The 26,814-nt window shown below is 40.7% G+C and overlaps 1 protein-coding gene across 2 annotated transcripts; it reads right to left on the bottom strand.

Annotated features, from left to right (window-relative positions):
* Positions 1-26,012, bottom strand: LOC133424430 (NLR family CARD domain-containing protein 3-like). Of its 2 annotated transcripts, none has more exons than XM_061715041.1 (13): positions 25,920-26,012; positions 22,871-23,003; positions 22,657-22,788; positions 22,411-22,527; positions 21,547-21,625; positions 20,948-21,155; positions 18,693-20,496; positions 18,173-18,346; positions 17,902-18,075; positions 17,631-17,804; positions 17,349-17,519; positions 1,532-1,578; positions 1-1,428 (listed from the first exon to the last, which is right to left on the bottom strand). In XM_061715041.1, exons 2-13 carry the CDS (start codon positions 22,957-22,959, stop codon positions 890-892), a joined length of 3,708 nt encoding a protein of 1,235 aa, XP_061571025.1. In that variant the 5' UTR covers positions 22,960-23,003; positions 25,920-26,012; the 3' UTR covers positions 1-889. The 2 variants fall into 2 exon arrangements, 1 of the variants encoding a protein (XP_061571025.1); XR_009770879.1 differs by having other exon boundaries at positions 1,374-1,428; positions 17,334-17,519.
* Between the last annotated feature and the right edge of the window lie 802 nt (positions 26,013-26,814).

The following is a 26,814-nucleotide window of genomic DNA, read 5'->3' on the forward strand; positions in this document are numbered from 1 at the left end:
TTTTTCTGTTCAGATTGTTTTATTCAGACCTTTGACAGCAGATCAATACCCAGCAGGAAACATGTTACATTCTGATGTTTGCCAAGGACATGCAACATAAAAGGTCATTTACATTTATCTAAACATGTTTTGCACAGAAATATGGACATATTTTTTTCTCTTTTTGGTACGACAATACTGGACCAGATCAACTTATCCCTAAACTTAGGATATGTACATCATGTTTTTAAAGTTGCAGTAAATACACCTTTCCTTAAAAAAACTGGTTTCAAGAGTACTTGAATACTTTTAAACATGTTGCTGGTGTTTTTACATGTTGGATGTTACATGAATATTTCCATCTTCTCACTTCATTTTTACATCAACAACTTTGAAAACTGAAGGAATCAAATCAAAACAATCAGATAAATCAATCAAATATTATACAAACTGGAAAAGTTGAATGTAAAATGGAAATGTTTAGATTTGAAGCTCAAACTATGTTTCAAGGAAGAAACAAGACTTTAAGAATCTAAACGTGAAGTCAAACATGAAAACATTTAGACAGAATTAAGAATAAATAAAAAAAGAATAATGAGATAAAAATCTAATTTATGATCAAATATCAACAGTCCAGTAAATTATTTAATGTTTAAATGTGAAAAAGATCAAATAAAAATACAATAAACCAAAAAACTAAAGATAAATGTTGATCGTCTCCTTCATCACCATCATCATCATCATCATCATCATCATCATCATCATCTTCATCATCATCATCATCATCATCATCATCATCATCATCATCATCATCATCATCATCTTCATCATGGAGACACTGAGGAACCAGAACCAGAGTCCAAGTCCAGGATCCAACAGAGACAGTTTCTCTGACAGGAGACTCTGGAGACTAAACTGGACACAAAGACACTGAGGAACCAGAACTGGACCAGAATCCAAATCCAGCACAGAACGGTTCAGAGAAGCTGGTGTTGAAGGTGTGGAGGTGGATCAGTCTGTCAGAGACTTCATAGAAGGACAGAGTTCCAGCAGGAACGTCCACGTAAACTGCTGCTCTGCCAGAGTCTGGACATAGAGATGAGGAGGTGGTGGATGTTTCTCTGTTATTGTGAAGGACACGGTACTGACGACCTGGAGAACAGTCCAGACTCCAGGAATGATCGTTTCCTCCAAACCTACAGTCAACAGAGTTTCCTCTCCTGCTGATTCTTCTGTAACTCACTGATACAGAAACAGTTCCGCTCCTCTGGAATTCCCAGTAACAGCGACACGTCAGAACTTCTCTACACAGAAGCTGATGAAAGTAATCAAACCTGTCTGGATGATCAGGATATGACTGATTCCACACCCACATCATCTTCCTGTTGTCATCAGACAGTTGGATGTTGTTGTTGACTGTTTTTGTGTCGACGGTGAGTTGACAGGAATCTGATGGAAAGAACAAACAAGCAGCTGCAGTTATTATTGATCAGTTATTGATCACTGATGGACTCATGAACGAGTGAAGATGGTTGAATAAAAACACACTTACACTTCCTCAGACCTGGTGTCAGAAATCGTTGTCCAGCAGGCTCCACCCTGGAAGGGGGGGGGGGGGGGGGGGGGACACACACACACACACACACACACACAGACCAGATCAGTCTCTCTCAGAGGAAGCAGAGATGTCAGAGCCCCCCCATCACCTGTTGGACACTCCCGTATCCACTAAATAACATCCCACCCAGGCTCACCACCACACGTCCCTTGCATTCTGTATTGAACGGATACGGAACACAGTTCATTCCGTATTTCACAATTGTCCCACGTCTGTCACACTCGCACACACATGAACAACAAACCAACAATAATGAACAAAATAAAGGACAGGATACATTAAAGACAGCAACATGTGTTGGTTCTCTGTTATTTATTGATGTCATAATATACAGGTGAAGGTTGGAATATTTGAATATATTGCAAAACTTCATTCGTTTCAGTAAATTCAACTAAAGGTGAAACAAGTCAAGTCAGATTTATTTATATAGCACAATTCATGCACAAAGCAACTCAAAGTGCTTTACATAAAACGTTCCAATAGGCTTCTTGAATTACAATCAACATCATACAGAACACAATAAAAACATTAAAGCAGCACAACGTAACTTTCAGCTTTTTTTGAGTTTGGCGGCTCCTTTGGACAAAAGCGGTAGTGCTTTACCAGTAGTGTGGTAGGGTTCCTACCATGCTCCTCAAAGTTACATAGTCCCAGTGAAGGCGATACAGACCCCTCAGACCATGACAGAGGTTCATTAAACCTGTTGGAAGTTGATGTTCCATCACAATGACTCTGGGAATATTATATTAAGGTGGAAAAGTTACATAGTGCTGCTTTAACAGTAAGATTAAAAAATAAAGTTAAAAATTAAAATAGAAATAAGAAATAAAAGCTAACAGTCAATAAAAAGTGCTGCGGTTTAACAGAAGTTAAAAGCAGAAGTAAACATAAGGGTCTTTAGCTTAGTTTTAAAAATAGGCAAAGTTGGGGCAGATCTAAGGTTTTCCGGGAGCTTATTCCAGCTAGATGTGGAATAATAGCAGAAAGAGGCTGTTGAGCTGGGCTGGAAGCCTCTGGAGCTGTGGGGGGGGGATCTTGACCTTGTGACAGTCAACAGTATGAAGTAGGTTAGAGGTGAGCAGCGCCTCTCCAGCTCTATTCAGATACAGTCCATCCTCAGTGACAGTGACGTGCGGTGAGGTTCATGGTTGGTGTCACATTTACAAAAATATAAACCAAAAAGGGAAAAGGGTAGCTTATTCAATTGGCTACTGGTTATTTCATATCTCATCAGCATTCTTCACAAAAAAACACACGGTACATATTACAGATACGTAAAGGTAAGAAAAAACGTGCATTAGCTCTACACCCTCCATGTGTTGGCTGTTGCAATTCTATAATTCATACAACATAAATGAGTATAGACTGGTGTACAAAACCACAGATTTAAATTTTGACCTTTAGTGAAATATTCAGTTGTTTTTAAAACGTTTAATTCTGATACTTTAATCAATTTAATACAGATTGCTCAACAAAAAGCATCAAAAGAAAAACAAAGAATATTTTATTTGAGGCCAAAATTTAGCTTTTAAATATTCTATTGTATTTTTCTTAGTCTAATCTCTTTTTTATAAGATTGAAATTAAAAGTATTTGTACCCGTTGGCTCACGTTCGCCCCCCCTTACTCCCCCTCACACACACATCAACACTAAATTGATCAATAATAACAAAATAAAACACAGGAAACATTAAGGCCAGCAAAATCTTTGTGGCGGGACAACAGGACCTGCTGCGTCTGTTCCCAGATCTTTATGTGTGCCAGACAGCCGGGAGGACTCGGGCTTCACCTCCAGGTAGGAGTTGGGAATTGGGAATTAAAAGTTCCGTATTGAACCAATACGGACATATATTATTCCAGGCCCGGTTCTACGAGGGTGCATAAGCAAGCATTGCACCCTCAGTTTGTGTTTGTTGAAAAGACGAAAAGAAAACTGACAAATGCGCCAGCGTTAAGCCTGATTTATGGTTCCGCGTTAAATCGACGGCGTAGCTACGGTGACGGGTACGCGTGCGACGCGCAACGTACGTTCGCGTCCCCGCGTATCCTACCCCGTAAGCTCTGCGTTGGTGCTACGCGAAACCATAAATCAGCCAGTGTCCGTCAGTGCGTGCAGCAGTTACCTGCAGCAGCAAGACGCTGCTCTCTGATTATGGCTCACAGTTTATGAAAACCCCAAATAAAAAATAAATTAGAGAATATTTTATGAAATCAATAAACAATTCCATCATCAAAATTATAACAAATAAAGGTTCAATATATCTTGCTTTGCATGTAATAAGACTATGTAATATATTAGTTTCACCTTTTAAGTTGAATTATTGAAATAGATTAACTTTTACACCATATTCTAGTTGAATTATTGAAATAAATTAACTTTTACACCATATTCTAGTTGAATTATTGAAATAAATGAACTTTTACACCATATTCTAGTTGAATTATTGAAATAAATTATCTTTTACACCATATTCTAGTTGAATTATTGAAATAAATTAACTTTTACACCATATTCTTCACCTGAAGCAATATTCTACACCTTGGCTGATGTGGACATACAGAGCATAGGAGGCTATTTCAGCTGCTATATGGGTGGCTGTCTGTACAGTCATGCAAGTTCAATGCTATTAAAGAACACGTTTTTTCATATAAAATAAACAAATTTTTATGCAGTTTAGAAGTTTTGGGGCTTTTTTTTGGCTCCTGCGCTGCTGAAATTGGGGCGTCCTTTATTTCTATTTCTGAAAGTTGGCAACCCTAGGTGCAAAATATGCCATGAGCATCCCAATCTGGCCGATAAAAACTGTAACTTTTATACTGACTCTACAGACTAACACGCACCATAATTTGTTAATTCATCTTTATAAGTGAATAAATATCAATTTGCCTATAACTTATTCCTGCATCCCTCTTTTATCGATCTGGCGAGACGGGTCACCGCGTTTTTGGAGCCCCAAGTCACATATCCAGGGGCTCCTCTGAGCACCAGACCAAAATAATTATGTGCAGCCCTGTCAACAAACCACTCCGTGACAGAACGGACCAGCCAAGATGGACCCAGCGGGAGAGCTCATCAGGCAGATGCTAGTTAGCAGTAGGCTATGGTTTTACTCCGGTCCGAGTCCCAAGCTCTGTTCTTCTTAAAAAATCCAATGGAATCCAAGTTATGAAAAACAAAAATATATTTATTTGCAAACTGTCATAAATCCACAAAAACATTCAAAACCAGTTACGAGTAAGAAACCGTGTCGCTCCACTGCTGCTCAACTCTGTACTCACTCTGGAACTGAAAACTCTGCACATCAGAGCTCAGCAGCAGCTCTTAAAGGTATAGCATCACTAAATCCAACACAAACCAAACAGTGTATTCCAGTTCTATAGTTAACCTAAACACATTCAATTAGCATCAATCCGAAACAATTACTAATCAATATGCAAATTTGAGATCCAAATTACAACATAAACAAAATAAATCTACTGTAATTAGAAAAACCAAAAGAATACTTATCATTGCCCCATACAACCCTCTTTCAGTTGGTCTGCCGGGAGGCACAGAGGAACATGCTACCGGGCACGGAAGAGGGTCCCCATTCTGAAATATCTGGGAGGATGGGCGGATCACGTGACAAGTGAGGAATGGCGTGTTAGAGCCTCTCGTAAAACCGGACCCTAAATGCATTTAAACTGTGCCTATAATAAAACAGATAAACGTTCAGTAACGCTGCAAACTGTTGCTAGATATACCAGTAAGGAATATTGTTGCATGGATGGCCAGTGAAACATCTCAGCGGAATACTAGACGGAGAAAACAAGACACTGAACAAATGATGGGCGAGGAAGAACCGTCGGCCTGGGCGCAACAACTATTGCCTGAAATTAACAGCATTAAAAACTCCTTTGAGCCCAGATTTGATGAATTAAGTGAATCTATCAAAGGACTAAGAAAAGATACCCGGGCTGTGCTGAATAATGCTGAAAAACGAATTGGAAAATTGGAGGATGAGCGCAGCGCTGACAGGAAAGTTATTAAAGATCTTTCCAAAGATGTGGACTACCTGAAAAGTAAAGTGATGGTGATGGAGTCTCATAGTAAGAGGAATAATCTGGTTCTGATGGGCTTGGAGGAGGGTCTGCTGGAGGCCAGTGACCAACAAGAGGAGATGGAGGAGATACTGCGGTAAGTTTTGGATGGGAAACTAGAAGTGCACCGGTAGACGTGAGTTATTATTATCACTTTTATTTGGCCATATTAATGGGCTACAGAGTACTTATAGAACATTTTAGTTTAATTAAATGAAACAGTTTCTGTTAAGAGATTAAGTAAAATGGTTCAATCCATGTATTGTCACTGCATGACTGTTCTTTTTTCTCGGTGGCCCGAGTCTGATTTATTTTACGCACCAGACAGAAGTGACTGGACTGCCGGTGCGTCTTTGTGGGAGGGTTTTGTGGGGTATTGCTCACGTGGCCGGAGCTGAATCCCACCTACTTTTTTCTGGGGTCTGAATTACGATGATGGCTTCGCCCATCTGCCTCTTTTTTGGTTCATGGATGGGAGACTGGAACTACCCCGGTCTCTTTTTCGTTATGCGTGTATTTGCCTTTTGGCATCTTATATGTTGTTTGTTATGTGTCATTCTTTTTTTGAATCCTTGTTTGGTACAGAAAAAAAATATTGTGCTTTTAGGCAAAGTACCTACACTAATTAAAAATATTCTGAATATATACGGGTCCTAATACTATAAAGTTGATATCCTGGAACATAAATGGGGTCGCAAATAAAATGAAACGCTATAAGATCATTTCACATTTAAAATCATTAACATGTGACGTGGCAATGCTTCAAGAGGTACAAGAGGTAAAAGAGGCTGAAATGCCTAAATTAAAACAGAGATGGGTAGGACAGGTATTTTCTGCACCAGGCACTGGAGCAGCAAGGGGTGTCAGCATTTTACTGGCAAAAAGAATCTCGTTTAAACTAATAGAACAAATTGCTGACAAGGACGGAATATATATTATAATCTCAGGTCTCCTACAAAATCAGAAATATACAATTGTTAACATTTATGCACCCAACTCCAATCAAGCCATATTTTTATCATCACTCAGTGTACTTCTATCAAAGTTTGCTGGAGATCCCATCCTGTTGGGGGGAGACTTTAATTTGGCTAGTGACCCAACTATAGACCGTTCAAGTCGTCCCCTTCCATCAGATGGAGCTCTCTCAGCAGCTTTTACTGAATTAAAAAAATCATTGGCATTGACTGATATCTGGCGCTTATCTAATCCCAATATTCGTGAATATACTTTCTACTCCACATTTCATAATTCATATTCAAGAATAGATTACCTGCTTGTATCGAAAGCAGTAATGGAGAATGTATTAGACTCTCAGATTCATAGTATTATCATATCTGACCCTGCCATAGGCGGCGGGTGACTGAAATATTTGGTGAAGCTATACAAAGGGAGGAATCCTCGCAAAAATGTTGAGGTTTTTTTTCACCCAAAACAGTTGCGGAACAATGATTTGAGCATAATTTGACCAATATAATAGCAGGATTACCGGCAGTGCAGTCTCCTCCTCCTCCCGGGTCATCGCTGCTCATATGGCCGGCTGCACCATCAGGTGAGCCGGTGTTAGACACTGGGGGGGGGGGTCGCTGACGCGGTGGCTGCAGGCAGTGCATCGGTGCAGTCGCTCTCCTCCCACTCACTGTCACATTGGCAGCAGCTTCGGCAATGTTTTGTGTCTGTTTCTCTTTTGGAAATTTTAAAAAAATGAACGTATATCCATCTTGGTCTTGACTTGGAGCTTTGTGTTGTGTTTTGAAAGGAGCGCTGCTGGCTATGCATTTGTAATTGGCGGGCAAATATGCGGATGTTTACAACAACATAATGCATTGCGGTTCTGATCACCTGAGTGGTCCGCAGACCAGGGGGGTGTGACTGGCTACTTTTCATTTTTTTTAACCAAAGCCTGGCTGAATTATCACCGCATTTTCACTAGGGGAACTGAAGCAACAACACACATTCAATATTGCAGCTTTTTCTTAATGTTGCGCACATATTATATCATTTTTGCAAAATACCTGGCATTGTATTTGGGGAGGCTTAGCCTTCCCTAGCCTTCATTACCCGCCGCCAATGGACCATGCACCTATATCAGTTATTTTCTCTCCACTAGTTAATATACATAAGACCAGACAATGGAGATTTAACAACTCTCTTTTGAAAGATGTTGTTGCAACAACTAGGGAAAAAATATGCAAATTTTTTTACATTAACTTAAATTCAGGCCCTTCTATTCAAATAATATGGGAAGTGTGGGAGCCAAAGTGTGATTTAGGTGCTTCTACTTGATTTTTGTTGGTTTATTAGTTAATGTTAAAATAAATGAATAGTTAATTTCATTGAATAAATACATCATTAAAATAGGTAAAATGTTATTAAAATGTTAATTTAAGAGAGGTTAAGAAACTGCTTTGAGAGTTACTTTCATGTTACTGGCGCTTTAAGAGCAAAGCAGAAGGAGCAGATGCAGTTTTCCTACCGTAGTGCTTTTTCTTTTGGAAAACTTTGGAATAGGATAACTCCTGTAACTAGATGCTGTGGAAATTAAGGAATAAATCTACTTTTGTTTAATCTTTTTACATCGGAGTCCTGTGGATGTTTTTTCCATGCTGTTAAAGCACAAGAGTCAAGTCTACTCTGGTTCAAAGCTTCAACTCCCACAGGAAGCTTTTAAAGCTGTGTGTAGAGGATGGATAATAAGTTACTCTACTGCAAAAAAGAAGAAAATACTGAACAAAAAAAGAAATGTAATGACTGAATTGAAGAATTTAGAAACACAACACATTCTTGACCCAAACAATTTCAGACTTAGAAACTCGTTGTTACTGATAAGATCTGACTTGCAAGCAATTATACATGAAGAGACATCATTTGCTTTATCTCAATTATGAAAGAAATACTTTGAATCGGGTGAAAGGGCTGGAAAAATGCTAGCACTCAGACTAAAACAAATAGAAAATCAACATTTTATACCAGCAATATATGATTTTAAGGGGTCTTTAGTGTGTGAGCAAAAACAAATTAATGTAGCCCTTCAGGAATTCTATTCTAATTTGTACAAATCTGAATGTCATGCCAATAATGAGGAAATGGATAACTTTTTGAACGATATATCATTACCCACCCTAAAGCATAATGAGAAGGAGATATTGGAGACATGTGTTCTGGAAACAGAAGTCAAATCTGCCATTAAAGCGCTTTCAAATGGGAAAACACCAGACGTGATGGATTTAGTATAGAGTTCTATAAAAGTTTCCAGGATATATTAGCCCCATTTCTCACCATGCTTTTTAATGATATTATCTTTAATCAGTCAATGCCAATGACCATGCGATCTGCTATCATCTCTCTTATTCCAAAACGGGGCAAGAACCATATGCAGATGAGTAATTATAGACCATTAAGTCTTTTAAATAACGATTATAAACTGTTCACCAAGATTCTTGCAATGCGTCTGGAGAAGGTAATACCATCACTAGTGCATTTAGACTAGGTCGGCTTCATTCGAGGCCGTCTTTCTTCTAATAATATGAGGAGACTCTTTCACATCATGGCAAGAGCATCTACTTTTCAGTCCCCAGCCGTAGCAATATCGCTGGATGCTGAGAAAGCTTTTGATAGAATAGAGTGGCCTTTTTTATTTTTTGTATTCTCCAAGTATGGTTTTGGACCAAAATGTATACAGTGGATTAAGGCGTTATATTTTGAACCGACTGCTTGTGTTAAAACAAATGGTATAATATCTCATCCCTTCCAACTTTTCAGATCCACACGGCAGGGTTGTCCAGTCTCTCTACTTATTTTTATTCTGGCATTAGAACCACTGGCCTGTGCCATTCGAGCTAACCAAAATATAACTGGCATTAATCTAAGTGGCTATGATTTTAAAGCAAGCCTTTATGCTGATGATATTTTATTAACATTATCTCACCCTCTCCAATCAATACCGCATTTGCTTAAACTTGTTGAAGAATTTGGTCAATTTACAGGATAGAAAATTAATTGCAGTAAAAGTGAGGCTATTCCTCTTAACCATTACACCTTTGTAACCCACCTCGGCTCAGCACCCTTTGTTTGGAAACCATAAGGCATAAAATATCTTGGCATAAATATCATATCACCGATTAATAAGATATTTGATATAAATGGCCCTAATATTTTAAAAGGTATTAGAGAAGATTTAAAAAGATGGACAGTCCTTCCGTTATCACTGTGGGGCAGAGTGGAAATAATAAAGATTCATATTTTACCCAGATTATCCTTTTTTATATCAGCCATACCATTAAAGTTCCCACAGCAATGGTTTAAAGAAATTGATAAAATAATCTCAAGCTTTCTCTGGTGTGACAAGAAGCCTAGAATTAATCGTAAAAAAATGTCAATGCCTAGAAACAAGGGAGTTTGGCTTTACCTGATGTATATCGCTATTATTTAGCTTATAATGTAAGATTTCCACTGTCATGGGCATATAAAAATAAAAATCAATATATTGAGGGTAGTTGGGAGTGGCTGGAGGAAAGGACCATATTTGAATACAACAAATCAATTTCTATTTCATCTTTATACTACTATCCCAAATATAATGACAAAATAGATAATTCACTTATTGATTTTTCCTGTGAAATTGCAAAGACAGTACACAAACAAATATTAATAGATGGATTGTCTTTACCATCTTGCCCTATTTGGAATAACCCACTGTTAACAGCAGGCGGCAGGACACTGACTAACGATACCTGGCAACAACACAATATTACCCAGGTGGGGCAGGTTGTAAGGGATGGATATACTGTGCCATTTAATGAGATTAAAACACAGTTTGGTCTGGATGATTCTGCATATTTCAATATTTTCAGTTCAAATCTATTCTTAAAAATTTTAATTTGAAAGGAATCAAGATGGGAACTAATACTGTCCTTGATAGTAAATTAAGAGCTGCTTCCACTGGACGAGGAACAGTTTCAGTTATTTATAAATTACTATGCTCATATCTGCCTGACAGCACGACTTCCACCAAGTCACAATGGGAACGGGACATTGGTTTATCTCTCACTGCAGATCAGTGGAACCTAATATTAAAGCAGTCAATATCTATTTGCAGTTGTGTGATATAAAATTATACAATTTAAAATGATACATAAAGCTTATATCCAACCACACAAGCTAAAAAAATGGACCCAAATGTCTCTGAACTGTGCTGGCATGGCTGTGGTGAGCTTGGTACATTTATACATCTATGGTTCTGCCCAGTAGTCCAACCATTCTGGTCTGAGGTCATTGACATTTTGGAAGCTATTTTGAATATTCATGTTCCTCAATATCCTGTTGTGTGTTTATTGGGGAGTGCAGTGGAGAGCGTGCATGGGAAGATTATGCAACGTATCATTGCTCTCGCCTTTCTGTCTGTGAAGAGGTTAATACTTATGAACTGGAAGATTCGCAAACCAAACTGCTTTCACAAATACAATTGGCTGAAGGACTTTTTGATTTATTATCAATGGAAAAGGCAACTTCAATCCTCAAAGACAATGAAAATGAACAATCTGCCCCATGGACTGTCATTAGACAACAGTTGAGAATAATGGAATAATAATATGACCTGTTGTGTTGGTCACATGCTTCTTATTTTATTTTACTTATTCTTCTTTTAGAGCTGGACCTGAACTGACGCTAAAGGCTCCATCATTCTTAAAGTTTATCTGTACCAACCCTTCCCCCCACCCCCTTGTCTTTTTTTTGGTGTTATTGTAATGTTTCTTTTTTTATTATGTGAAATGTGGTGTTGTTAACCTTTTTTTTATTGTCCCTGTCTTCATTTTGAAAAATTATAAATAATTAAAGAAAAAAAAAGGGGTCCCCATTCCGGGGAACGTGCCTGGCTTTCCCAACCCCGAGCCTTCAGCTTCAAGGGAGACAACGTCGGTGCCAGCCCCGGTCTATTCCCGCTCCTGTGATGGTCCCAGACCCCCCTCAGCCAGCCCCGAGGACACGGTGTCCCCCAAAGCCGGCCCCTCGGATTCTTGGTCCCCCGAAGCCGGCCCCTCGGGTTCCCCCTGACCCGCCTGCTACGTCCCAAGGGCGACCCCCCGAACTGTCTCGTCGGTCAGCCCGGCCTCGAGGACGGCCCCCACAACTTTGACCATGCTTCTTCAGTCCAGCTTCTTCAGTCCAGAATCCTGCAGGTCGTTGTTGCTCAGGTCCAGCTCTCTCAGGTGTTTACAACAACATAATGCATTGCGGTTCTGATCACCTGAGTGGTCCGCAGACCAGGGGGGTGTGACTGGCTACTTTTCATTTTTTTTAACCAAAGCCTGGCTGAATTATCACCGCATTTTCACTAGGGGAGCTGAAGCAACAACACACATTCAATATTGCAGCTTTTTCTTAATGTTGCGCACATATTATATCATTTTTGCAAAATACCTGGCATTGTATTTGGGGAGGCTTAGCCTTCCCTAGCCTTCATTACCCGCCGCCCATGGACCATGCACCTATATCAGTTATTTTCTCTCCACTAGTTAATATACATAAGACCAGACAATGGAGATTTAACAACTCTCTTTTGAAAGATGTTGTTGCAACAACTAGGGAAAAAATATGCAAATTTTTTTACATTAACTTAAATTCAGGCCCTTCTATTCAAATAATATGGGAAGTGTGGGAGCCAAAGTGTGATTTAGGTGCTTCTACTTGATTTTTGTTGGTTTATTAGTTAATGTTAAAATAAATGAATAGTTAATTTCATTGAATAAATACATCATTAAAATAGGTAAAATGTTATTAAAATGTTAATTTAAGAGAGGTTAAGAAACTGCTTTGAGAGTTACTTTCATGTTACTGGCGCTTTAAGAGCAAAGCAGAAGGAGCAGATGCAGTTTTCCTACCGTAGTGCTTTTTCTTTTGGAAAACTTTGGAATAGGATAACTCCTGTAACTAGATGCTGTGGAAATTAAGGAATAAATCTACTTTTGTTTAATCTTTTTACATCGGAGTCCTGTGGATGTTTTTTCCATGCTGTTAAAGCACAAGAGTCAAGTCTACTCTGGTTCAAAGCTTCAACTCCCACAGGAAGCTTTTAAAGCTGTGTGTAGAGGATGGATAATAAGTTACTCTACTGCAAAAAAGAAGAAAATACTGAACAAAAAAAGAAATGTAATGACTGAATTGAAGAATTTAGAAACACAACACATTCTTGACCCAAACAATTTCAGACTTAGAAACTCGTTGTTACTGATAAGATCTGACTTGCAAGCAATTATACATGAAGAGACATCATTTGCTTTATCTCAATTATGAAAGAAATACTTTGAATCGGGTGAAAGGGCTGGAAAAATGCTAGCACTCAGACTAAAACAAATAGAAAATCAACATTTTATACCAGCAATATATGATTTTAAGGGGTCTTTAGTGTGTGAGCAAAAACAAATTAATGTAGCCCTTCAGGAATTCTATTCTAATTTGTACAAATCTGAATGTCATGCCAATAATGAGGAAATGGATAACTTTTTGAACGATATATCATTACCCACCCTAAAGCATAATGAGAAGGAGATATTGGAGACATGTGTTCTGGAAACAGAAGTCAAATCTGCCATTAAAGCGCTTTCAAATGGGAAAACACCAGACGTGATGGATTTAGTATAGAGTTCTATAAAAGTTTCCAGGATATATTAGCCCCATTTCTCACCATGCTTTTTAATGATATTATCTTTAATCAGTCAATGCCAATGACCATGCGATCTGCTATCATCTCTCTTATTCCAAAACGGGGCAAGAACCATATGCAGATGAGTAATTATAGACCATTAAGTCTTTTAAATAACGATTATAAACTGTTCACCAAGATTCTTGCAATGCGTCTGGAGAAGGTAATACCATCACTAGTGCATTTAGACTAGGTCGGCTTCATTCGAGGCCGTCTTTCTTCTAATAATATGAGGAGACTCTTTCACATCATGGCAAGAGCATCTACTTTTCAGTCCCCAGCCGTAGCAATATCGCTGGATGCTGAGAAAGCTTTTGATAGAATAGAGTGGCCTTTTTTATTTTTTGTATTCTCCAAGTATGGTTTTGGACCAAAATGTATACAGTGGATTAAGGCGTTATATTTTGAACCGACTGCTTGTGTTAAAACAAATGGTATAATATCTCATCCCTTCCAACTTTTCAGATCCACACGGCAGGGTTGTCCAGTCTCTCTACTTATTTTTATTCTGGCATTAGAACCACTGGCCTGTGCCATTCGAGCTAACCAAAATATAACTGGCATTAATCTAAGTGGCTATGATTTTAAAGCAAGCCTTTATGCTGATGATATTTTATTAACATTATCTCACCCTCTCCAATCAATACCGCATTTGCTTAAACTTGTTGAAGAATTTGGTCAATTTACAGGATAGAAAATTAATTGCAGTAAAAGTGAGGCTATTCCTCTTAACCATTACACCTTTGTAACCCACCTCGGCTCAGCACCCTTTGTTTGGAAACCATAAGGCATAAAATATCTTGGCATAAATATCATATCACCGATTAATAAGATATTTGATATAAATGGCCCTAATATTTTAAAAGGTATTAGAGAAGATTTAAAAAGATGGACAGTCCTTCCGTTATCACTGTGGGGCAGAGTGGAAATAATAAAGATTCATATTTTACCCAGATTATCCTTTTTTATATCAGCCATACCATTAAAGTTCCCACAGCAATGGTTTAAAGAAATTGATAAAATAATCTCAAGCTTTCTCTGGTGTGACAAGAAGCCTAGAATTAATCGTAAAAAAATGTCAATGCCTAGAAACAAGGGAGTTTGGCTTTACCTGATGTATATCGCTATTATTTAGCTTATAATGTAAGATTTCCACTGTCATGGGCATATAAAAATAAAAATCAATATATTGAGGGTAGTTGGGAGTGGCTGGAGGAAAGGACCATATTTGAATACAACAAATCAATTTCTATTTCATCTTTATACTACTATCCCAAATATAATGACAAAATAGATAATTCACTTATTGATTTTTCCTGTGAAATTGCAAAGACAGTACACAAACAAATATTAATAGATGGATTGTCTTTACCATCTTGCCCTATTTGGAATAACCCACTGTTAACAGCAGGCGGCAGGACACTGACTAACGATACCTGGCAACAACACAATATTACCCAGGTGGGGCAGGTTGTAAGGGATGGATATACTGTGCCATTTAATGAGATTAAAACACAGTTTGGTCTGGATGATTCTGCATATTTCAATATTTTCAGTTCAAATCTATTCTTAAAAATTTTAATTTGAAAGGAATCAAGATGGGAACTAATACTGTCCTTGATAGTAAATTAAGAGCTGCTTCCACTGGACGAGGAACAGTTTCAGTTATTTATAAATTACTATGCTCATATCTGCCTGACAGCACGACTTCCACCAAGTCACAATGGGAACGGGACATTGGTTTATCTCTCACTGCAGATCAGTGGAACCTAATATTAAAGCAGTCAATATCTATTTGCAGTTGTGTGATATAAAATTATACAATTTAAAATGATACATAAAGCTTATATCCAACCACACAAGCTAAAAAAATGGACCCAAATGTCTCTGAACTGTGCTGGCATGGCTGTGGTGAGCTTGGTACATTTATACATCTATGGTTCTGCCCAGTAGTCCAACCATTCTGGTCTGAGGTCATTGACATTTTGGAAGCTATTTTGAATATTCATGTTCCTCAATATCCTGTTGTGTGTTTATTGGGGAGTGCAGTGGAGAGCGTGCATGGGAAGATTATGCAACGTATCATTGCTCTCGCCTTTCTGTCTGTGAAGAGGTTAATACTTATGAACTGGAAGATTCGCAAACCAAACTGCTTTCACAAATACAATTGGCTGAAGGACTTTTTGATTTATTATCAATGGAAAAGGCAACTTCAATCCTCAAAGACAATGAAAATGAACAATCTGCCCCATGGACTGTCATTAGACAACAGTTGAGAATAATGGAATAATAATATGACCTGTTGTGTTGGTCACATGCTTCTTATTTTATTTTACTTATTCTTCTTTTAGAGCTGGACCTGAACTGACGCTAAAGGCTCCATCATTCTTAAAGTTTATCTGTACCAACCCTTCCCCCCACCCCCTTGTCTTTTTTTTGGTGTTATTGTAATGTTTCTTTTTTTATTATGTGAAATGTGGTGTTGTTAACCTTTTTTTTATTGTCCCTGTCTTCATTTTGAAAAATTATAAATAATTAAAGAAAAAAAAAGGGGTCCCCATTCCGGGGAACGTGCCTGGCTTTCCCAACCCCGAGCCTTCAGCTTCAAGGGAGACAACGTCGGTGCCAGCCCCGGTCTATTCCCGCTCCTGTGATGGTCCCAGACCCCCCTCAGCCAGCCCCGAGGACACGGTGTCCCCCAAAGCCGGCCCCTCGGATTCTTGGTCCCCCGAAGCCGGCCCCTCGGGTTCCCCCTGACCCGCCTGCTACGTCCCAAGGGCGACCCCCCGAACTGTCTCGTCGGTCAGCCCGGCCTCGAGGACGGCCCCCACAACTTTGACCATGTGTTGGAATTATTGTAAATAAGTAGTAAGTTATCATGCTCGCTATTAACAGAATACATGATAATTTTCTTACGCCTGTGAAACACTGATAAAGAATGTTGTATTAAGTGATTAAAAAGTGCTGCACAAGAAGTTTCCTGATTATCAGCATAAGCATAAAGCAGAAGTCTGCAGAGAAGAGGAAACTTCTTCTTACTAACGAACAAGAACAAAAACAATCTATACCTGTCCACTGACTGCGACCACTCCCCTTCCCCTTCCCCTCCCTTTAGGGGCACAGTCAGCTATGTAAACTTGGGAGTGCCCAGAGTGAATAAAAGCAAAGGAAGCAGCAGAGACGGGTTAGAGTTAGTTGGGATTGTAACGTCTCAGCTGCTCTCCTTGCGCAAGTCAAAAGATACTTGCTGTGTACTGTGTTCCCCAAGTTTTTGAGTTTCAGTTCTGTCCCTCCTGTTTCCCATCTGCCCCGATTGGTTCAGGTTCAGGTTCAGGTTACTTTATTGATACCCAAGGGTAAACTGGTTTTGCAGTCGAGAGTTAAAACAAGCAACAGAAAACATACAATCAGTTCAGGAACAAGACATTTAAGAAGAACACATACACATAAAACAAGAGACAGCTTCGGCTCGACAAAAAGTGCTGCAGTTCATGAAATAAATATAAGAGATAAAAGACATGAGGCTAAAAAAGAATGAAAACACCAAGAGCAAAATTTCCTCCAAGTTAGGAATGGATAAGAGCAATATAAAAACATTGTAAAATACATCGTGCTCCGAAAAGTGACTTGTGCAACTTTTGTGCAAACTACAGCTTGTTCATCAGTGTTACTGCAGCTGGAACAAAGCTGTTTTTATAACGTTTTGTTTTACAAAATGGGACTGACAACCTCCGTCCAGAGGGGAGAAACTGAAATTCACTGTGCAAAGGGTGTAAACTATCATTTAAAATGGTCGTGGCTATCCGCTGTAACTGCCTGGTGTACAGGGAAGAAGGGTTCAGCTGTGGATTGTCTGCACTTGTGTCTCGTTATCCCCTGTGTATATCTGGTCTTGTCTTTCCCCTTATCCCTGCTGAGTGTCCGTACCTGAGAGTGTCCGTACCTGAGAGTGTCCTACCTGAGAGTGTCCTACCTGAGAGTGTCCAGTCTCCAGCGGGGATCCTCCAGTCTAGACAGAAGCTTCCCTGCTGACTCCCCTGGATGGTTGTAGCTCAGGTCCAGCTCTCTCAGGTGGGAGGGGTTGGAGGTCAGAGCTGAGACCAGAGAAGAACTTCCTTCCTCTGAGATCAGACAGCCTGACAGCCTGCAGACACACAACACAGGTTTGCTGCATGTTCTCTGCTCAAGTGTCCTGCTGCAGACACGTTTAGCAGCATGTTCTCTGGACCTGGAGAAGACTTAAATGAACCCTGACCTGAGCGACTCCAGTTTACAGTGTGGACTCTCCAGTCCAGGACACAGCTTCTTCAGTCCAGAATCCTGCAGGTCGTTGTTGCTCAGGTCCAGCTCTCTCAGGTGGGAGGGGTTGGAGGTCAGAGCTGAGACCAGAGAAGAACTTCCTTCCTCTGAGATCAGACAGCCTGACAGCCTGCAGACACACAACACAGGTCTGCTGCATGTTTTCTTCTCAAGTGTCCTGCTGCAGACACGTTTAGCGTTTGGAAAAGACTTGAATGAATCCTGACCTGAGAGACTGCAGTTTACAGTGTGGACTCTCCAGTCCAGGACAAAGCTTCTTCAGTCCTGAATCTTGCAGGTGGTTGTAGCTCAGGTCCAGCTCTCTCAGGTGGGAGGGGTTGGAGGTCAGAGCTGAGACCAGAGAAGAACTTCCTTCCTCTGAGATCAGACAGCCTGACAGCCTGCAGACACACAACACAGGTCTGCTGCATATTCTCTGCTCAAGTGTCCTGCTGCAGACACGTTTAGCGTTTGGAAAAGACTTGAATGAATCCTGACCTGAGAGACTCCATTTTACAGTGTGGACTCTCCAGTCCAGGACACAACTTCTTCAGTCCAGAATCCTGCAGGTCGTTGTTGCTCAGGTCCAGTTCTGTCAGACTGGAGGACTGAGAGCTGAGAACTGAGGACAGAAGTGGACAGATTTTCCCTGAGAGGTGACAGCCACTCAGTCTGCAGATGGAAGAAAAGAACACCACAACCAGGTTATTTCACTGTTGTGGAAGAAAATGTAGTTGTGTCTCCAACTGTTCTGCTGGTCTTCAGCTCATCCTGCCTTCCCAGTAAAAATAGAAATGAAAGTATTTCCTTGTCAGAGTTCATGCTTGTGTGTGATTTTAGGTCTAATGTGTTATTAAAGTCTCTGGAAATGAAAGAACCAGCGTAAACTCCCTCATGTGAGGATGTGCTGTAAAAGACCCAAACAAGTGAAGAAAACATGAAATCTGGAAGTAAAACCAGACGTAGTCAGAAACTAGCCTCCACTCCAGAGGTCTAACATGTGACTGTTGGTACTTACAGAACTTTCTTGGAGGCTTTGACCACCGGCAGCAGCCTCCGTAGAACCTCCTCTGAAGCTGAGAACTTCTTCAGGTCAAACACCTCTAGATCTTCTCCTGTTGACAGTAAGATGAAGACCAGAGCCGACCACTGAGCAGGAGACAGTTTATCTGTGGAGAGACGTCCAGACCTCAGGTACTGTTGGACGTCCTCCACCAGAGACCGATCGTTCAGTTCATTCAGACAGTGGAACAGGTTGATGCTTATCTCTGCAGACAGGTCCTCACTGATCTTCTTCTTGATGTATTTAACTGTTTCCTGATTGTTCTGTAATCTTCTTTGTTTTGGTTCCAACAGACCTCGTAGGAGGTTCTGATTGGTCTCCAGTGAAAGACCCAGGAGGAAGCGCAGGAACAAGTCCAGGTGTCCATTGGGACTCTGTAAGGCCTTGTCCACAGCACTCTGATAGAGCTGAGTCTCTGCTCTTGTTTTAAACCACCAGGAGGTGTTTCTTTGTTCCTCCAGCAGGTTGACTCCAGACTTGATGAAGGTCTGATGGACATGAAGAGCAGCCAGAAACTCCTGAACACTCAGATGGATGAAGCAGAAGACCTGGTTCTGGTACAGGCTGCTCTCCTCTCTAAAGATCTGGGTGAACACTCCTGAGTAAACTGAAGCCTTTCTGAGATCGATGCCACACTCTCTCAGGTCTGATTCATAGAAGATCAGGTTTCCTTCAGGTTTCTGCAGCTGCTCAAAAGCCAGTTTTCCCAGAGACTCCACCATCTTCCTGCTCTCTGGACTCCAGTGTGGATCCGTCTCAGCTCCTCCGTCATACTTGACCTTCTTCAGTTTGGCCTGGACCACCAGGAAGTGGATGTACATCTCAGTCAGGGTCTTGGGCAGCTCCCCTCCCTCTCTGGTTTCCAGGACGTTTTCCAGGACTTTCTCCAGGACCGTAGCGGTGATCCAGCAGAAGACTGGGATGTGGCACATGATGTGGAGGCTCCGTGATGTCTTGATGTGGGAGATGATCCTGCTGGTCTGCTTCTTGTTCCTGATCCTCTTCCTGAAGTATTCCTCCTTCTGTGGGTCATTGAACCCTCTGACTTCTGTCATGATGTCAACACAGTCAGGAGGGATCTGATTGGCTGCTGCGGGTCGTGTGGTGATCCAGAGACGAGCAGAAGGAAGCAGTTTCCCCCTGATGAGGTTTGTCAGCAGCACGTCCACTGAGGTGGACCTTCTGGGGTCACTGACGATTGTAGAGTTGTGGAAGTCCAGAGGAAGTCGACACTCATCCAGACCGTCAAAGATGAACACGACCTGGAACTCTTCAAAGCTGCAGATTCCTTTGGTTTCAGAGAAGAATCCATGAACAAGTTCCACCAAGCTGAACTTCTCCTCTCTCAGCACATTCAGCTCTCTGAAGGTGAATGGAAACAGGAACTGGATGTCCTGGTTGGTTCTGCCTTCAGCCCAGTCCAGACTGAACTTCTGTGTTAGGACTGTTTTCCCGATGCCGGCCACTCCCTTCGTCATCACCGTTCTGATTGGTTCATCTCTTCCAGGTGGGGGTTTAAAGATGTCTTCCTGTCTGATGGCTGTTTCTGCTCCGTCTGGTTTCCTCGAAGCTGCTTCAATCTGTCTGACTTCATGTTCTTCGTTGACCTCTCCGGTCCCTCCCTCTGTGATGTAGAGCTCTGTGTAGATCTGCTCCAGAAGGGTTGTCTTTCCTGCTTTAGTGATCCCCTCAGACACATGCTGGTACTTCTTCTGCAGCTGACGTCTGAGTTTGGATTGACAAACGGCAGCGACAGTCTCTAAATAAAGATGAAATAAAGAAAACCTCTTAGTGCTTTAAAACCAGCCCAAACCAAGTTCTACTTCCTCTAAAGAATCAACATTTCAACATTCACTGATCAGCGGTTCAATGAGGAGTTTTGAAGCGTTTTCCTCCCAAAAACCCCTCCAATCAATCAGAGGAACAACAACAGTGTTTCCTCTACGATTCACTTCAGACACACAAGTTGTGTTTGTTTTGTGTTTGCTGGAACTGAATATTGAACCCACACGGTTCAACACTTTAGAATAAAACTGTCATTGACTGGGATATTAATGACCCTATTAATGAGATGTTCCTAACAGAAGATGAGCTGAGCTCATCCACCTTTCAGTGGGTTAATGTTGTGTCTGATCTGTGAATGTTGGTCATCTACTGAGACATTGGGTGTGGTTTATCCAGCAGCTCAGATGTTCAGAGAAACGTCTTACTGCTCTGCAGGAGGTCAGCCATTTTCTCCTGCTTCCTCCTCCTCAAGAACTTCACTGTGATCTTCATGAATGTCTCTCTGATGCTCTTCTGCTCTTCATCTTCATCCTCCTCCAGACTCTCTGAGGATTCTGGGTAATCTGGACTCAGAACCTTCTGGATCTTCTTCAGCTCGTCCTTCACAAACATGACGATGTCGTCCTCCAGCAGCTGGAACAGAAGACCACATGAATGGGGACAAACATCAAGTCCATGATGGACAGACTGACAGTCCACTGGTCTCCAGAGACCAGCATGGAGACAAACATCAGACCCATGATGGACAGACTGACGTCCACTGGTCTCCAGAGACCAGCATGGAGACAAACATCAGGTCCATGATGGACAGACTGACAGTCCACTGGTCTCCAGAGACCAGCATGGAGACAAACATCAGGTCCATGTTGGACAGACTGACAGTCCACTGGTCTCCAGAGACCAGCATGGAGACAAACATCAGGTCCATGATGGACAGACTGACAGTCCACTGGTCTCCAGAGACCATCATGCAGGTGGACATCAGGACAACAGATGGAGAAGCAGTTGTTGTTCATGTACAGACCTGAAAGATGGAGTCCAGCTGGGTCTGATGCTGCTGGACAGACGGACCACTGGGAGACTCTGAGATCTGCTGGTCCACTCTGTGGAGGAACCAGGAAGAATTAGCTCACATCATGTCTGTCCTCACAGAGACAAACAGCAGCTGAAGGTCCATGAAGTCCTGTTGGGATGAGGACAGTCCATCAGAGGACTGGTGGTGGTGAAGGTTTACTAGTCCTGCTGATCCACCGAGAACATGTGACCTCAGTGAAAAGTTACAACAAGATCAGGAACATGGACAACTGATGGAGACATGAAGCAGCTGAGGAACTCTGGACCATCATCAGGATCAGTAAGAGGAACTCTGGACCATCATCAGGATCAGTAAGAGGAACTCTGGACCATCATCAGGATCAGTAAGAGGAACTCTGGACCATCACCAGGATCAGTAAGAGGAACTCTGGACCATCATCAGGATCAGTAAGAGGAACTCTGGACCATCATCAGGACCAGTAAGAGGAACTCTGGATCATCATCAGGATCAGTAAGAGGAACTCTGGACCATCATCAGGATCAGTAAGAGGAACTCTGGATCATCATCAGGATCATTAAGAGGAACTCTGGACCATCATCAGGATCAGTAAGTGGAACTCTGGACCATCACCAGGATCAGTCCTCTGGAAGGTGAGACCTCCAGATGTGTCAACCAGAGGAAAAACTCCTGACAGGAGATGAAGATCTATGAGGAGGAAGCTCAGATCTCCATCAGGTGATGGAGGACCACAGGGGTCCAGGACTACATGAATCTACTCAGATAGAAACATGGGGACATTTCCTAACATGAGGACTGATTTAAATACATTTAATGTGTTTAAATACATCTCACCTCTCTGAAGAACAATGTTGGTCTCCTTTAAATTCAGCGAACCAGTCCCTTGACTGGTCGCTCTTCAAGGACAAACAGCTGGGTTCATGTTCAAGAGAGTCTCTTTTCTGATGGACCCTGATAGAAAACAAAAGTTGTAAATGTAAATATTCTATTCATATGAAAAAGAAGTTATACATTTAAAAATATTCAGTATATTTAAAAAGTATTAAACATAAATCATTGGCACATTTTGGATACACTCACCTCTTTACAGCTGAACGTTGGTCTCCTTTGAAGTTAATAACCTCTTCCTTTGACTGGTCGCTCTTCAAGGACACACAGCTGGGTCCGGGTCCGGGTCCAGGTCCAGGTCCAGGTCCAGGTTCAGGTTGATTCCTGTAATAATGATGTTTGGTGATGTGAGTCTTGAGCTCTGACATGCAGAAGAGTCAGGGACAGTTAGAGATTCTCATCTCACCTCTGAGCTTTGCTCCGACTCTCATGTTCCCCACACAGAGAGGTTTTAGAGGGAGGGACTCCCTCCTCTCCGTCCTCACACTGGTCCATTCTGCTGAATTCACGTCCACATCAGCTCACACACACACCTTCATCTGCAGAGGAAACACACATCACTGGTGTTGGACAGAGATCAGCTGATCCTGCTCTGGTTTTCTCCTCTCTTTAGTGTTAATGTCACTAGAATGCAGTCAGAAACCAGTGGGAGGTGGAGGAAGTCACTGATACAGCCGTATCTGCTGATCCGAGCTGCTCTGAAACAGGTTTTTTCTCAGTTTCTCCCTTTTTCAAACATGCACAACATTGTAGAACCTTTTCAGTCTGGTTTTAGAACCCTTCACAGGACCGAAACAGCCTAACTTACGGTGACTAATGATCTGCTGCACACTTTAGATCCAGGGGGAAATGCAACCCTGATCTTATTAGATCTTAGTGCTCCATTCAACACTGTGGATCATAACATTCTTCTCACTCACCTTGAACAGTGGGTAGGCATTAAGGGGACAGCCCTGGACTGGTTCAATTCCTATCTTAATCATAGGACATTATCTGTGTCCATTGTCCGGTTCTCCTCATCTATTGAATCTGCCTCCTATGGGGCCCCTCAGGGGTCCATACTGGGCCCATTGCTCTTCTACCTCTACACGCTTCCCCTTGGTGACATCATCAGAAAATACAATATCTCTTTTCATGTATATGCAGATGACTCTCAACTGTACCTCCCACTGAAATCCACCAACTCTGTACAGATATCAAAGTCTGGATGTCAAACAACTATCTCCAGTTTAATAGTGGTAAAACAGAAGTCATCATCTTTGGTCCTCCTAAATCAACAAACACTGTTGCAAGTAAACTAGCTCACCTGGACCCGCATGTTGAATCCAACGCCAGAAACCTGGGGTTCTATTGGATTCAGGGCTCAGTCTTTACAAACAGATAAGCTCTGTTGTTAAAAACAGTTTTTATCAGCTACGTAACATCTCCCACCTTAAATCGTTTTGAACCTATAATGACTTGTAAAAAGTAATCCGTGCATTCATTACATCTCTCTTTGCTTACTGCAGTTGCCTCCCCCCAGTCTTTATGAACACGCCTGCAGTTGGTCCACAACGCTGCAGCAAGACTGCTGACTGGTACGAGGAACCGGGGACATGTCCCGCTGTCTTGGCTTCCGCATTGGCTATTTTAGAATCAAGTTGAAAGTTTTCCTCATGGATTTTTAGGTTCTAAAAGGGCCGGCCCTGCTTATATCACTGAGCTTCTCCAGTTCCAGTCAGCCAGCGGTCCCTGAGATCCTCTAGTCAGAGAAAACTACCTGTGGTCACGGCTGGAGCTGAAAGGTGATAGGGCCGTTGCTGTGGAACCAGTTTCCCTCAGACATCCCACGTGCCCCCAACTATCTCCACCTTTAAGATTAAAAACTCTCCTCAGAGTGTCACAGAGCCGCTATATTCTACAGAACAACCAACCAGTTGCTCAGTGACGACTGTTGGGGCCTGAAAATAACATGTGAGAGAGACCTGGAGGTTTGATGGATAAAGACGAGTGGCTGACAATCATATCTAACAATGGGAAATACATTAGGGAAGCTAAAGAGAAATGTACACAATATAAAATAACACACAGGTTTTACTGGACTCCACATAGACTCAACAGAGCAGGTATAATAAATAATAACTTTGTTGGAAATGTCAAACACACATTATTTTTCATTCCAATGTATATACTGTTCATATTTCGTAATTATATATTTTTTATCTTTTTTACCCTTTTAAGATAAGACAATCTAGTCTAATCTTAAAGCCTGTATAAGGAATAAACATCTTGTTTCCTGGTACAAAAGGGCAGCCCCCCCATAAAACCACAGTCCTCATTCAGCTAATCTGACGTAGACTCTCTCATCGGGATCGGATCCTTTTATTTCCACCACACTAACGACATTGTTCAAACAAAAATAACAGAAATATAAATGTGTTTTAGTGGAATTGTGTGTCTGGATTGAAGCGGTTTGAGCTGGAGTCTGTTTGGACCTCATGAAGCAGAAGTGTTGCAGCTCCGTTTCAGTCTGGTCTAGTTTATCCCCCAAACTACTGGACACATACGTCATTAAACTAATGTCTAGTTTATCCACAAACTACTGGACACATCCCTCATTAAACTAATGTCTAGTTTATCCCCCAAACTACTGGACACATCCCTCATTAAACTAATGTCTAGTTTATCCCCCAAACTACTGGACACATCTGTCATTAAACTAATGTCTAGTTTATCCCCCAAACTACTGGACACATCCCTCATTAAACTAATGTCTAGTTTATCCCCCAAACTACTGGACACATCCCTCATTAAGCTAATGTCTAGTTTATCGCCCAAACTACTGGACACATCTGTCATTAAACTAATCAATACGCTTTTATTTCATTTTATCTGGAAAAACAAATGTCATTATCTCAACAAAAACATCCTGAGTAACTCCTACAATCAAGGAGGATTAAAGGTTCCTGGTTTTGAAACGTCAAATGTTATTTATTATCTGAACTAAATAAAATAAAATCTAAGTAAAATTCGACTATGACACTTGATACCAAATGTAGTTTTTCAACAAATTGTAGTATTTTCTACAAAAATGTGGTTTAGCGTGTAATAAACCATCCAGTTATCAAATGTTCATAAACAGACATAACTGTGCTGGCGTCTGATCTATAAAAATCATCATTTAATCTGGAATAACCAGTATTAAATATCAGAATAAATGATTCTTTGATTAAAAACAAGGCTCCACAGGAAACAGCAGTCTGACTTTAATGCTGGAGACGACGGCTTCATTCCAGGAAATAAAAACACCAACGTTTGATCCATGAAGAAAACTAATCACCGGCTGATCCTCACGCTGTTTCTGATCAATAATAAAACCAATACAATTGTTGTCATTAACAATCATGTAGATTTGTATTCAGACACAAAAATGATCAAAGTTTGCAGGAAAATCAGAAGTGAGAACGAGTTCCTACCGTCACCTGTTAGAGCGGAATGAACGTTAGGGAGGAGTGTGTGTGTGTGTGTGTGTGTGTGTGTGTGTGTGTGTGTGTGTGTGTGTGTGTGTGTGTGTGTGTGTGTGTGTGTGTGTGTGTGTGTGTGTGTGTGTGTGTGTAAAGGGGGTGGAGCAAAAACTCCTTTAACACGATCAGACAATAAACGACATTATAGAATAGAATAGAATAGAATAGTAGACTTTATTGATCTCCCAGAGGAGAAATTCAGTCGTGCAGCAGCCAAAACACACACACGCTTTATACAAAAAATGTAAAATAGAAATAACCATAAATAGTTAAATAATAAAAAAGAGCAATATAAAAAGTAGAAAAGGAGTATGTACAAGAGAGAAAAAAAAAGTAAACACCAAAAAAACGGATAATATTTACAAAATGTTTACAAATATTTTCAAAAATACGTGAGGTATTTAGTGGTTATTGCACTTATAAGGAGACAGGTTTATTTATTTATGTATTTATTATACAACAATATACAACATTATACAACAATATACAACATTATACAACAATATACAACATTATACAACAATATACAACATTATACAACAATATACAACAATATAAATAAATATACATCAATATACAACAATATACAACATTATACATCAATATACAATAATATTCCAGAAAGACAGAACTAGTGGAAACTACTGTTAAAGCTAAACCAGAACTAATGTGGAGGAAATGTTTCATGTCTTATTCAGCTTTAGTGGGGTGTGATTTTATTCCTTTTAACTTTAGTTTGTTACTTTCATTGTTTTACTCATCTTGTATTTTTATTTTCTTTTTTCATGAACAGTAATGTATGTCCAAGGTTACAAGTAACTTTTGTTCTTTCTTAACAGAGCAAAGC

This window comes from Cololabis saira, chromosome 23 (genome assembly GCF_033807715.1).
Source record: "Cololabis saira isolate AMF1-May2022 chromosome 23, fColSai1.1, whole genome shotgun sequence".
Classification (NCBI taxonomy): Eukaryota; Metazoa; Chordata; class Actinopteri; order Beloniformes; family Belonidae; genus Cololabis; species Cololabis saira.

Bases quoted from the DNA above. Each gene is read 5' to 3' on its own strand.
- LOC133424430 (XM_061715041.1), bottom strand. From the start codon at position 22,959: ATGGACCAGTGTGAGGACGGAGAGGAGGGAGTCCCTCCCTCTAAAACC. The intron at 22,528-22,656 runs GTGAGTGTATCC...GTTTTCTATCAG, and splicing joins CAACGTTCAGCTGTAAAGAG to GGTCCATCAGAAAAGAGACT. The intron at 18,076-18,172 runs GTCAGGATTCAT...GTGTGTCTGCAG, and splicing joins TGTAAAATGGAGTCTCTCAG to GCTGTCAGGCTGTCTGATCT.